Genomic DNA, 14,895 nt, shown 5'->3' on the forward strand with positions numbered 1-14,895 from the left:
TCCAACCACCATGTCATGCAGGGAAATCTAAATCAAAAGCATTCCCGAACAGATGGCCATCTAGCCTCGGGTGAAAGACTTCTAAGAAAGGAGACTCACTACACTCCGAGGGAGTGGTGTTCCATGTCGAACAGCCCTCACTTCAGGAAGTTCCGCCTAATGTTGGGTGGAATCTCTTTTCCGGGAAGCTTTTGCATCATTGCTCCGGGTCCTAGTCTCTGGCAGCAGCAGCAAACAAGCCCTCTTGCTCTCGCTCATCAGTCTTGACAATCCCTGTCAAATATCTTAAAATAGGGCTATCCATATCACCTTCTTAGCCTTCTTTTCTCCCAGGCTTTTAACATCCCCATCTCCCTAATCGTTCCTCATAGAACATGGTTCCCAGGCCTTTCACCATTTTAGTTGCCCCCCTTTGGACAACGCTCCAGTTTCTCAATGTCCTTTTGAATTTGGTGCCCAGAATGAACACAGTATTCCAGGTGGGGCCTGACCAAAGCAGAATAGAGCGGCACATTACTTCCCTTGATCTGCAAACCATATACTTCATGGGATGCAAACCTAAATCATTGCATTGACCTTGTTAGCTGCCGCATCGCACTGTTGTACTCTGTTCAACGTATGGTGCTACTTGGACTCCAGATCCCTTTCACATGTAGTTTCATTCGCCAGCTATGTCCCCCATCCTATATCTGTGCATTACATTTTGCCGCCAATGCAGTACCTTACAGTTACTCTGTTGAAGTTCATTTTGTTAGCTTGGCCCAGTTTTTCTGTCTGTTAGGTCACTTGAATCTTGATCCTGCTGGGGTATTAGCTATTCCTCCTAATTTGGTGTCATCTGCAAATTTGATTAGTATGCCCCAATTTTGTCCTCAACAGTCATTAATAAAGATGTTGAATAGCACTGGGCCCAGGACGACCCTGTGGACCCCACTGGTCCGACTTCTCTCCATAATGAAAAGGAGCCATTGTTGAGCACCCTTTGGGTTCAGCCCTGCTCAACCAATTCCAAATCCATGTAACAGTTGCCTTGTCTAGCCCACTTTTACAAGCTGTTTGCAAGAAGTCATGAGAAACCTGTCAAAGGCCTAACTGAAATCAAGATTACTATATCCACAGCATTTCTTCTTCATCACCAAGCTGGTAATTTCATCAAGAGAGAGATCAGATTTGTCTGGCAGACTTGTTTCTCTGAATCCATGTTGACTTTTTGTGATTATGGAATCGCCATCTAGGATTTCACAGACTCTTCTGTTTAATGTCGGCTCTAAATCTTTCCTGGTATGATGTCAGAACAACTGGACATAATGTTGGGATCCTCTTTTTTTTCACTTTTGAAGATGGGGACGTTGCCCTCCTTCAGTCTGCTGGCACTTCTGTTCTTCAGGAGTTTTCAAGATTATTGCCAGTGGTTCCAATATTAAATTTGCCAGTTCTTATAATACCACTTAAATTCATTTAGATTAACAGATATTCCTGTACTATCTCTTTAGTTATTCTCTGCTGAAATTCCCCTATTCTGTCCTCTGCTCCATTATCCTCAGTTGAACAACCCTTTTCCTTTTCTGATAAGACGAGGAAAAGATGGTTGTTGAGTAATTCTGCCTTTTCTCTTCCCCAGTTAACATTTTGCATCTTCTGTATGCAGTGGCCCTTACCGTTTCCTCTTCTTCCTTTGCTGTGGACATATCCAAAAAGCTCCATTTTTATTGTTTTAACCTCTCTAGCAAGCCTGAGTTCATTCTGCGCTTAGCTTTCTGACTTTACCCTACACATTGCAGTCGGCTATTTCTTGAATTCCTTTTTTGTGATTTCCCACCTTTCCATTTCTTATACAAGTTCCGTTATAAACTTATCTCAGTTGAAAGTTCCTTAGTCATCCATCCTGGTTTCTTGAAACACTTCTTCATTTTTCTTTCTCACTACTGGAATGTTTGAAATTGTGCCTTCAGTATCTCTCTTTTGAGAAACTCCCATCGTCTGAACTCCCTTCCCTTTTAGTATTTCTGACCACGGGATCACCCAATACTTCTCTAAGTTTACTGAAATCTGCTCTCCAAAGTCTAGAATGTGTGTCTGCCTGGCTTCTCCTTTCCACTCTATAACCAACTCCAGGAGAACACAGTCACTTCACCTAATGACTCCCACACTTGCACCCCATTAACCAAGTTCATCCTGTGGTGAGGATCAGTGTTTAAATAGCTGACCCCCTTGTTGCTCTTCCACCTTTTGGACATGAAATGTGTCTTCGAGGCAAGTGAGGATTGCTAACCTTCCAGATTTTGCAGTTTGTAATTGCAGCAACTATCAGCATAGCTGAAGTCACCCATCACTACTACAACCTCTCCTTTCTGAGTGTGTAGTCATGTTCTAGAAAGGCATAATCCATTCCTCAGTCTGACTTGGGGGCTGTAGTAGACTCCCACCATAACATCCCTGTTGTTTCCCTGCCCTTTTAATTTTTTCCAGAGCTCTCCACCTGGCTTCCAGGATTGATCTGATCTCTTCACTGTGGAAATGTCCTGGCATATAGTGCTTTACCCCTCCGTTTTCGTTTGGCCTATTCTCTTAAAAAAGATATACCCCTCTATTTCTAAATCCATTTATGAGACTCATCCCACCAGGTTTCCAGTGACGCTATTAAATATGTTTCTTTGGTTGTGCTAGGAGTTGAAGTTTATCTTGCTTTTCCCATGGCTCTGTGCATTAGTATCGAGAGACATCTAAGACCATGTCTCCCTTTACTTGCTGCCTGTGTATGTTTTTTTGCCTCCCCTGTTGGGTCCTTGCACTGTTTGCCTTGTTTCTCCTCTGTGTCAGTGGTTGACTATGGTTTTCTGCCAGCCCTCGTTTTGACTTCTCATGTAATTTCATCGTCGGCTTCCTCCCCCCCATAACTCGGTTGTTTTACAAAGCCCTCTGTCGGAGAAATTTCTGGAGACTATGTGGCAACAAGGACGTTGTTTGCCAACGTGGCATGAGATGCAACTCTCCTTGCTCAGAAGTCCCCTTCCTCATGGAACTGGCAGCCCACTGGTCCAAAGAATCCAATGGGTTCTTGGCGTCATCCATGCTACGGAGCCATTGATATTACCATCTGCTTTCTTGCTCATCTTCATGGTCTTTTCCTGTCCTGGACATGCCTTGAAACGGGTGAGAAGAGATGACGATGGACAACATGTGTCAGTCCATCTCTTGCAACTTCTCCTACCCAATACGTCCTTTTCTATTAATCCCTTTATGATTGATTCTGAAGGCTGGTGGCCTTGCAGGAGTCATTCCTGGCCTTCCCCACTACTGACCAAAGAAGGTCGATAAGTGTCTGTAGTGGCTTGGACAAGTCTTGCTCAGCCTTCTCTTACAGTCCGCCCCCCACTATTTACTATGTGAAAAAAATTGCTATTGGTCCTTCCAATTTAAGGAAATGCAAGAGGCATGCATCTATATTGGACTATGTAGAATCATCATTCATTAATCCAATAACCATGTTTGGCCCATAAGATCCCAACAGGGCACTTTGTCTAGGGTAGGGTGCCTGGTAATCAAAGTTTCCCTCGGTGACAGGCTTGCACTTATTGGCTGCCATGGCTAGCACTTGGCAATATTTTCCGTGTCCCTTTCCGCATCCATTTATCTGCGGCTGGACTCAGCTGAATCCACTAAATATAGACGATAAGATAGGCATGTCAGAACACTTTTTTCGTTTTCTTCTCGCTTCTGTTTTAGCAAACGTGGTTTCTGTCCCACCAGCTTAACTCTACAGTTGGCGAGGTCCTACGCAGGAGGGTCCCCTCTTTTTTCGGGGACAAAGAGCTAATTAACATGGTTGGTCTATATGCTTTAATGTGTTTAACTATTTCTTATGACATTTTCAAAGCCCCATACCACTTAATATGTAACCCAAGGCAACAGCTTGGAATAGTTACTCTTTTAACGGCCAGTTATGTCTTCCTAATTGCGCCCGTGTTTAATGAAGGTGATGTCTAGCGAGCTGGTAGCTTCAAAAAAAGTATAAAATTTTCACAGCTCCTAAAACTGGCGTAATCCTTTGATACTTGCCGTCTTTGATGTAGCCTACTACTGTATTGGCCAATCTATGGCCCTTGTGCTGGAATTCTGATTTGCGTCCCATGACCAAACCGCTATCTCCCCTTAATACTTTATAAAGCCTCCCCCCTCTTACCCCCTTTTGCTGCGCGTGAGCACATCTGGATTTCTCATTACCCAAGAAGTCACCCATTACTAAAGACTCCATTGTAGTAACGAAATCACAGGTTCCTTGCAGCCATATTATTACTCATCAAACTGAACCAGATCTGTGCAGAAACATCTTGTTCTCTTCTACCCATTTGCCATTGGATGCCTTATTTTACTGTCTTTTTAAAATAAATGCCCAAAAGTGTTACAATCACTATTCAACAGCAGTTATAGATTATGATCTAACAACATTTGTGAATTCAAATATTCTGACTATCTAGGCAGGCTGGCACTGATCTTATTCGCCGTTTGTGGATGAACTAGCCATTTACCTTCACAGAATCGTGAGAGTTGCGATACGCGACCACAAGGGCCATCCAGTCCAACACCCCCTGCCATGCGCGTAAATCTTCAATCAACAGCAGCTCTTGACAGCACGGCCATCCAGCTATGCTTAAAGCACCTCCAACGAGAAGGGGACTCCACCACTCCACTCTGAGCGGGAGTGTGTTCCACTGTCCAACCCAAGCCCATACTTTCCAGGAAGTTCCTCCTAATGTTGGGGATCGCTGGAATGCCTCATGTCCGCTGTTAGCTTTGCGTCCATTGTTCGCATATCCCTGTTCTCTGGGAGCAGAGCAGAAAACAGCGTTGCTCCATCTGCCCGCAATATGACCATCCTCTTCATAATATGTTAAACAGGGCTTCTCATATCACCTCTTAGACCTTCTTTTCTCCAAGGCTAATACATGCCGCTTCTTTTTGATCTTCCCCTAAGGCATTCCTCCATAGGACCCACAGTTTTCCAGAACCTTGTCACCCTAATTTGTTGAGGTGACCTCTTGGACCGCTCCCATTTCTCAATGTCCTTTTTGATTGTGGTGCCCCTTTGAACACTGGACCAACTATTCCAGGTGGGGTCCTTTTGACACAAGCAGAGTACAGTGGCCACTTATTACTTCTCTTGATCTAGACACCTTCGATCTGGGTTATTGAGACGCAGCCTAAAATTGCATTGGCCTTTTTCAGCTGCCGCCCTTTCAACTGTTGACTTTCATGTTCATTTGGTGGTCTACTGTGGGACTGCCTAGATCCCTTTCCATATGTGAGTCTCGTTCAGCCCAGGTGTCTCCCCATCCTGTATCTGGCAGGTTATTAATTTCTTCCTCTCTCCCTTCCGACTATCTAATCTCAAACTTGGTGCAGCAATCTAGGAGTAGTCTCATGTATTGAATGGGGCGTGATCTGAGTAGACATGGAGGGATTGCACAGTTAATTCACTGAATCATCCAGATCTCGTGATTGTTTTGAAAGGAAATAAAACGGGTACAGGAGATTGTCAACCTGAGTTTCAAAGGAGTTCTGTAAAGTCAGGCTTCCAAGACCAGGTCCTTGAACAACTGACTCTTCATGATAGAGGTGGAAGTACAACTAGTCCAAATCTGGACCCATTTCAAACTGGCTTCGGGCGGGTTACGGGGTTGAGACGGCCATGGTCGCCTGGTCGATGATCCCGTCTGGGCATCGCAGGGGTAAGCGTGTCCCTTGTGGTGCTTTGGACATCTCAGCGGCTTTCGATACCATAGACCAGGTATCCTTCTGGGGGCCTGAGAGGTGGGAATCGGGGGCACTGCGCTCCAGTGGTCCGTTCCTACCTCTCGGGAGTCCCAGATGGTGCACGTGGGGACGTGTGCTCCGATGAGAGGCCCTTAGAACGGGTCCCTCAGGGCCGTCTGTCTCCCCATCTATAACATTTACATGAAACCGCTGGGAAGATCATCATCCGAGACATGGGGCGCGGGGTTATCAGTACCTGCTGAACACCCAAATTATTTTTCTCTATGTCTCCGACTGAGCAGTAGACTGGAGGATGGCGTCTCTCCCTCGTGGCCTGCTGGAGTCAGTAATGGGCTGGATGAAGGGAAAACCGACTCAATTGAATCCAGAGAAAACGGAGGTACTGTGATAGGTTCCCTGGTCCAGATGGCGGTGTTCCACCTGTCCTGAACGGGGTCACACTCCGCCCTGTAAGGACTCCGGCGCAGTCTTGGGGTGCGTCTTGACCGTCGCTCACTAGACTGCTCAGGTGAATGCGACGGTCAAGAGACTTGTTATCAGCTTCGGCTGATACGCCAGCTGCGCCCTACTTGGCCAAGGGACCTGAAACGTGTTACATGCTCGGGTAACTCGAGACTGGATTTCTGCAACGTATCTACATGGGGCAACCCTTATACCAAACCGGAAGCTCAATGGTGCAAAATGGCAGCCGGCTGGTCACGGTGGTTCTAGGGAACCACCATATAACACAGTTTTTAAAGATTCACTGGCTGCCTATTCGCTTTCGAGCCAATATAAGGTTGGTTGGTATTACCTATAAAGCCTAATGGCTTGGGCAGGATACCTGAAAGGACGCGCCTCTCCCCTATAATTCCGCTCGCACCTCAACTCGGGCAGCAGCAACTGAAGGTGCCGGGGCAGTTGGCCTCCACCACTCGGAGGCGTTTTCCATGCTGCCCCGCCCTTTGAAACATGCGCTGCGCCGAGCTCCGCTCGTCACCCCTGGCCCAATGTAGAAGGACCTAAAGACCTTCTATTCCACAGCATTCCCCAGTAAATATCCTGGGGCCTCCCTCCTCTCTGTGTGGCCAGAGGTCTGGGCTATGGGTTTACTGTTGGTTTGTTTTTAAAGACTGTTTTTTATTGGAATTGTTTGTAGTTTGTTAATCTATGTTAGCTGTATGCCGCCCTGATCGGGGGAAGGCGCGGATATAAATAAATTTTTATTATTTTTTTATTATTATTAAATTGTTTTCAATCTTTTAAAAATAGTAATGGAAATATCAGATAAGAACATACAGGTTAATACAGATTGCCTTCTTAGGTAGCAATGTTATTGTCTTAAAACTTCTAATGTGTGTGAGAACATGCACATGCTGGAAAGTCCCAGCTAGTGTATTGGTTAAAACCATTACCATCTTACTATGCTGACGGAGAACTATATTTAATTTTCTAAGACAGCTTCAGCTGGTCGTGTAAAAAGACAGGACGATATAAATGAATAACAGTATTATATAAATTGAGGAAGGAAAGAGCGGGTGTGAGCATGCCTGAAAAGGCACTCTTGTAACGAGACACAAGTCAAGCTTTTGCGGGACTAGGTAGTATTGGGTGTAAAGATGGCCTGACACAGAAGAGGACTAGCACCTTTAATAGTTGGGAAGAGAAGGAATTTCAATTCAGCAGGTATAGCGTGCAAGGTGAATTACTATATAAGTCAAAATCTTCTCTTTGAAAAAGGACTCAGAGCCCACAGCAACAACGTAGCATCTATAAAGTTGGCCCTCAATATCTAAGTCTTGCCATCCAGGAGCAAACATCGGCAACCGGCAGCGGCCCTTTGGTCCCCAGTGCGTTATGTGGCATGCGCTGCCACTGAAGTTCTTTGAACTCCTAATGTGGCATGGCTATGTGGATGCACCACCATTGGGACAATTGAAATTGAGCACGGTGGAGTTTGGCAACCAGGAGGGATGGTGTGGTGTGGTCCGGAACGAAGAGACCGAGGGCCTGCCTGTATTACGTGCTTGGGTCAACAATGCCTTACCACAGTTATGGGGCAGCAAAGTCCACAAGTACTATGCAATTCGGTGTGGGAACACAGCTTTGGATTAAGGCAACATCTAGGAGGGCACCTGCAAAAATCCCGTGCAAAATGGGATGTAAAAACAAGAAAAAACAGCAAAAGCGGGTAGTTTTTCACTACACAGCGATGTAATGTACAGTAACCCAAACAGAAATTCACAAAACCCGCCCCGTTTACTTTCGGGGTATTCCAAAAGTAAAAGGAGGGCACTAATAATTCCTCAGAACACTACGTCATCGAAAACACCCGCTTTTGCAGGTTTTTTCTACTTTCCTGCTCATTTTAATCCCAATTGTCATCTTAAAACTAGCCACATTTGCTAGGCTTTTTAATTACCATTACATCCAGTTTTGTTACAACAGGAACGATCCCAGCCAAATAATAACGGGTGGTGTGTTGCTCATTAACAAAATTTGGCTATTTGTCCATACTAAACGGCAATCAAGAATGGTTAGCTATCAAGCATCCTTAAATCTTATCCATTTCCCATAGAAGAAAAATGGTGGGGCAAATGGAAGAGCCCAACTGTGGTATGGGGGGATTCTCCATAATTAAAATAAACATCACACAGATGAAAAATAAAGTCAAAATCTACATTCAGCATTCATCTGGGGTTGATATCCGAAAAGAGAAGGAGTGGTGAATATTCTGAAAACAATAGGTGTGGTTAGCCTTGCGTGATGTCTATGTCCCATCACGAGCCTAACCTACGGATCAGATTTCCACCCCATGCCTATCCTACTGAGCATAAGAAAATCCTACTGATCTGATAAGTTTCTGTTTCAACATAAAGCTACGTGCTCCACACTGAAATGTGTCAAGGTGCGGACAGAATTCTTGTTCAACAGTCACATCATGAAGCACATCATTAGTTTCAGATGTATGAAGAGGAAAGAGAAGGCACCAAATTCCACTTTGGCAAACGAAGCCTATTTTCCCTCCTGGATCACATATAAATTGCAACCTCAATTAACTCATGGTTTCAACCGAACTCCATGTTTCAAGGAAGGACTCTCTCGAAGAGAATCAACAAGCGGCAAAACCTCAAACACTACATTAAAGAAGAAGAAAGAAGAAAGAAAAGAAAAGAACAGCTAACATTAGATTTGAACATTTTTCACATGCCGTTCATTAGTCCCTCTAAGGGTTATTTAGAAGTGAAAACCTCTTTTAAGACGCCATGGGGTAAAAGGGGTTGCAATTTCCCTCCTAGAGGAATGCTCATAGCTAGATGAAAGCTAGGATACTTGCCATTTGAAAATCTTATTTAAAGAGAAGGCCATACTGATCTTCCCACGTCTAAGAAGGTATGGCTGTAATCAGAAAGGTGGAAAAAAAACTTGATATGAAAATGTACTTGCACTGCTATCTATAATGGCCAGGAATCCCATGTGTTCAGCATTCAGCAGTAACCAGAAGGACGAGCTTCGAAACCTTTGAGAGGCTGATTCTTTAAAAAAACAAAAACAAACAAAAAGCCTTGGGGGGAGGAAGGGTTAGAAAATTTTGCAAGGCTAGTTTCTTACTATCCCACTAGATGTCTGAAACACGAAGATGCCATAGGGGTTTAAGACCACTTGTTGAAATAAAAATAAACACATGATCAAATCAGACTACATAGATTGGGATCAGCTTCTTATAGTCCCAGCACTACGTTTCGACGTGGCAGGATTCTCATCAAATCTCAGCTCAAAGGTCCCTTGCTAATCTGCAATCCAAGATCCTGAACTGAAGGGGGCAAGACCAAACCTATTAACCTATCAGGTTTACAAACAGCTTTGAAAAACACTACTCCACAAATCATCACCACAATGGGGCCATGATGGCTATACTTTCGGGCAGATTTATCCCAAAAATTAACATGTTCCGAACGCGGAAGCCGACCATAGAATCACAGAGTTGGAAGAGACCACAAGGGCGCATCGAGTCCACCCCAGGCCATGGCAGGAAATCGCATCAAAGCATCCCCGACAGATGGGCATCCACCTCTGCTTAAAGACCTCCAAAGAAGGAACTCCACTACACTCCGAGGAGCGTGTACCACTGTTGAACAGCCCTTACTGTCGGAAGGTCCGCCTAAGGTTGAGGGGGAATCTCTTTGCTGTATCCATTGTTCCCTGGTCCTGTTCTCTGAGAAGCAGAAACAGCTTCTCCCGGCTCCCTCCTCAAATGACATTCCTTCAAAGATTTAAACAAGGCTAATCATTATAAACATCTTAACCTTCTTTTCTCCAGGGCTAAACATCCACCAGCTCCCTAAGTGGTTCCCATAGGACATGGTTGTCAAGACCCGGCCCATCTCTCTCACACCAAAAAAATATTCTATATAACATGCAGCCATGGCAGTTATAGTGCTGTATTTGTGTAATATGAAAGAGCTCCTGGTATCTGTGTTGAAACAACTCCAGTGAAGTGTCTGTTCTATAAAGATTTTTTTTAATTAATAAAAGGTGGCCTTATCATAACCACATCATAAGACAGTTTCCTTATTATGAGACTAAAAACTCTAAAAGATTCTCAATAGCTTCCCTTGCATCCAAATAAAACTGAAAAAATGCTGTTAGTCTGGTCATATTTACTTCACAATGCTTTACTCAGAAAGCACAGAACTGGGCTTTGCTTCAATATGTAACTCTGTTTTTCTAACAGCCATGAACAGCGTTGAAATTGTCACAGTGTGTTTGCCTTTCTACTTACATTTAAATTTTGACCATTTCCTCCAACTGGGAAACCAATAGCTTCGTCGCCTTCTATAACACCAAAGATCTACGCAAGAGAACACATGCATACTTAACCAAACACAACCACACATACCAGTAGAATTTTTAGTAGTACTGCATTAAAAAACCCTGAGTCGTCCTACTAGTTGTCCTCCTTTAGGATAGCATATTTCCTATACAATTTGATAGTAAAGCCTGGAAACAGAATTCTTGTGAGCACAATTTTATTCATGGGAAGGGCACACAGAATGGGAATGGAGATTTCCATCAATTCTTCCTTCCTTCTCCAACTCCCCATGCCTCTTCCCCCTTCCCCAAGAAGTTACTCTGAAGTCAAGAAACCCTCTGAAAAAGGGTGGAAGAGAGGCTCAGAGAAGGGAGAACTGGGGAAATACACCTCACATTGCAACCTCTCCTTTTACAACAGGAATCTTAATCTCTTCCTGCATGGATCTAAGGCCTGTTACAGACAGCCAAAATAAAGCTGCTTCGAGTCACAGTGGAGGTATGGTGTTTCAATGATGCATGCGTCCTAAGAGTCCAGAAGTCGCACCAAAGCCACGCTCCAGCCTGGAGCGTGGCTTTGGTGTGGCTTCTGGACTCTTAGGACGCATGCATCATTGAAACACCATACTTCCACTGTGACTCGAAGCAGCTTTATTTTAGCTGTCTGTAACAGGCTTAAATGTCACAAATTATTGAACAATCAACAAATGATACAGCATGGACCAGATATGCCTTTACCTTTCACTCAAAAGCAACGGTGCTGTCCTTCTCTTAAAAAGTGTTGACAGAACACCATCAGTTCCTCAAAATTACAAATCAGTGGAGAGAAATATGTTTATGACTCTATACAGACTTCCATTAACATTTTTTCCACTTATGGTATGGGCAGGAAAACTGGGGGCTTCAAGTTCCATTTCTGTAGTCCTCAAAAACCTTTTGCACTCTCACAAATCTCCAACAGCTCCCATCGCAAAAAATATATGGGGGCTGCTTTTCAGACCCTAAATACCTAAAAAAGATCTGGAAAAGCAACTGTTTAGCTTTCGTATGCACTCAGAACCTCCCAAATACTGGGTTTTGGCAAAAAGCAATCTGTAAATGGAAGCTAGAAATGATGTGATTCAGCTTCTGGTGAGGACTGATGTCCAAGTACAACTTGGATAGGGGACATGGGCTAAAATTGGCTCCCATCTCATGTATATTTGCTAATCCCTGATTTAAGGAGAATACCAAAGCTTAGTTAATTGATCACCTGAGTCCCCATTTTCAGACTCTGAATCACTACAGCCTAGATCCAGCTTTACTATCTCTATTAAGAACCAAGGCCATGAGAATCTTACATTTGTCTACTGCCCCATAGCTAATGTCTATAATGGTCCTGAGCTGCAGTCTGAGGTTATTGAGGGGAGTTGGCACTGACCACAATATGACATCAAACAAATACTGGGTGCTCCGACATTCTCATTATAACTACAGAGCAATGCTAAATGATCCTGAAAGGCCTTTTCCACTTCCAGGAAACAGGATGTTGGCAGCAGAGTCTTTCACGTTGCCTGCATAGAGCTGGATACTGATACACAGATTGGATACTGTTAATAGGGTCTGATTTGCCTGCTACAACTTTGGTTGCTCACAATGTATTGTATGGTACTAATGGTGGATGATAAATACATAGTCATAGGTCAATTGTTAAAGCTGTTACTCACGTTCCTTTGCTGGTTAAAGAACAGATGGGAAAAAGGGAAGAGAGGCTGGCTGAGAGTTTCAAAGTTGGTCTTATGAAAATGAATTGTACATGGGAAAAGGAAGATCATGGAAAAAGGCAGAAATGAGTTTGTTTGATCTGGGGTATCAGCTCACTCAGAATTTGAATTACTGTCTGCTTTAACTGTACTGGGTTAACGCTGATGTCTCAGTCCTGGCAACGCAAGTCTATAGAGAACATCTACAGTTGATGAATAAAAGATTTCTTGTTTTCACTACTGAAGCCTGAATTTCTAAACTGAAGTGTTCCTTTACATGACACAGATGGGTTTTAGTAATACATAGTATATATGTTCTTACTGCATAAATCATGGCCATCTCTCTAAACCATCTGAATACTGCAAGTTGCAATATCAAACAAGCTGACATACAGACAAATCTTTCAAAAACAACACATGTAGATCTTCAAATGTTTTGCTCAAAACCACATACCTTGAACATCTGTGTAAGATAAACACTTATATTTTCTAGCAGCATTCTATTTGGCATCTGCCTGGCAGTTTTCTTTGCAGCAATGTAGGAATTACAGTGGCTGACAAGTGACCGCATTTCCTCCAAGACTGTGCGTGTATCAATGTTGTCACATAATGCTTCATGAACTGCTACTTTCTTGTCATAAAAGCTACCCAAGATTTAAAAAGACAAAAGACAAACATGTTATTTATGTTAGTACTAAATTATTCTAGTCAAAGATTTTGGTCTTCCTTGACAAATAGAAAGCCAGAAGAATCCTTGAAAAGGATATTTAACTGGCTAGGTTGGACATTAAAATGACAAATGTGGTTCATTTTTAAGAACGTGGAAAGTGCTGAGGTTCTGACTTCAGACTTCAAATGTAAAATAGCAGAAAGTGAGCTGGCAGTGATGGAGCAAGTAAGTGATCTGGGTGTTGTGGTGGGCAGCAATGAAAACAGCAATTCAGTATGTGGTAGCTGTGAAAAAGGCAGATTTTATATTAAGAATCATAAGAAAATGGTTTGAAAATAAAAACACTTACACAATAATGCTCCTATGCAACAAAAAGATTAGGCAGTTGGAGCACCTCTCAGGAAACAGAATTTGCAACTACAGTGGACCCTCCACTTTTGCTGGTGTCAGGGGCACAAGACCCCCATATATGTGGGGAAATTGCATATCCCCCATTTTTTTTTTAACTTGAGAGAATACCTTGCTAGGAATCTCTAGGACCTCTAGCACAATTCTGTGGTCAACATCTGCCAGAGATTGACCATATAATCACACCTACAACCTACAAATGGACATACAAATGGCTAGAGAAGTGTTTTCTCTAGGTCTCCCAGAGCAACTCTATGATCTATTTCCAGCAGAGTTGCAGTGGAGGACCTAGAGATTCCTAGAGATAACAGATTAATCAAATCCACAAATAATTAAATTATAATCAAATCCACAAAAATCAAAACTGCAAATGTGGAGGGCCGACTGTATTTCTTTCTTTTTTTAAGAGCAGTAAGTGGGAGGATGATACATGTATACAAAATTATGAATGTAGTAGTGAAAGTGCATAGAGGTTTTTTATTCTTCTCTCACAATGGTACAATTCAAAATCACCCAAAAATGGGGGAAGATCCAGAGCAAACAGATTAAAGCACTTCTTCACACATCACACAGTTTTTATGGAGTTCCTTTGAGATGTGTGACAGTCACAAATTCAGCTAAGCAAGGAGACAAAGCTATCGATGGCTACTAAAGACATTTTGTATATGCAAGTTTCCATAATTTTTCACCATATCAATTTCTCTTGCTGAACATACCATGGAAAGGGAATGGTGAAGTCATTCTGAAGTTGTGAAGCAATCACCCTTCAAACAGTGCTTGCATTCTTAATTCTGAATGAATTTTAAAAAACATACCAGCATGACTTGCTGGTACAAGGTAGGCTTTACATTTTTAAATGGACATCTGGCACTTCCAAATGAAAAAAACTTGCCAATGTAAAAGTCAGCATAGCTGAACATGAGCCCTAGCGTGTGGCAGTGGCGCCATCATGGCGGCCTCCTGTCCACATGGGGGCCGCCATGATGACACAAGTGTGGTGCAGCGTCCGCATGTCGCGGCGCTTGCATCATCAACATGTGACGGTGCACCAATGGTGCACTCATGGCAGAAGCCGCACGCATCAAAAAGAACCTGCTTTTAGCGGGTTCTTTTTGGTGTGGAGAGAGCCCGCACAGTTTGGTTGCTGAAGGCTCCCTCAGCAGCAAAACCGGGCACCTCCAGCCCACCCCTTTGGGGTGGTCTGTCGAGCCCCTTAGTCTCCAAAAAAGATTGTTGGTTTAACTTCTTTGATATTATATTCAGCATGGGCTGCAAACAGTTATGGGGCTTGAGACCAGCTTTTGAGGGATAAAAACAACTAAAGAACAATTTCTTAAGCAAACAAAGAATAAGAGATATAGGAAATATGAATTGGGCACAGAAAGTTACAAAAGGGGAAAACATTATCAGGTCAAAAAAATACAAAAATGCAAGTTTTTAAAACAATTAACCAAGATAATCAGCAATAATGATGTAGAAAAATGAAAACATTTAGGTTATATTCTAGAC

At 43.2% G+C, this 14,895-nt stretch overlaps 1 protein-coding gene across 1 annotated transcript in view; it reads right to left on the reverse strand.

Moving 5' to 3' along the window:
* Positions 1 to 14,895, reverse strand: part of CARS1 (cysteinyl-tRNA synthetase 1) — a 73,566-nt gene that overhangs the window by 7,512 nt on the left and 51,159 nt on the right. The window contains exons 16-17 of the mRNA XM_042459423.1: positions 12,763 to 12,952; positions 10,538 to 10,606 (exon numbers count right to left, since the gene is read on the reverse strand). Coding sequence (XP_042315357.1) covers positions 10,538 to 10,606; positions 12,763 to 12,952 — 259 coding nt within the window. The remainder of the gene's footprint in view (positions 1 to 10,537; positions 10,607 to 12,762; positions 12,953 to 14,895) is intronic.

Source organism: Sceloporus undulatus, chromosome 1 (assembly GCF_019175285.1).
Source record: "Sceloporus undulatus isolate JIND9_A2432 ecotype Alabama chromosome 1, SceUnd_v1.1, whole genome shotgun sequence".
Lineage (NCBI taxonomy): Eukaryota > Metazoa > Chordata > Lepidosauria > Squamata > Phrynosomatidae > Sceloporus > Sceloporus undulatus.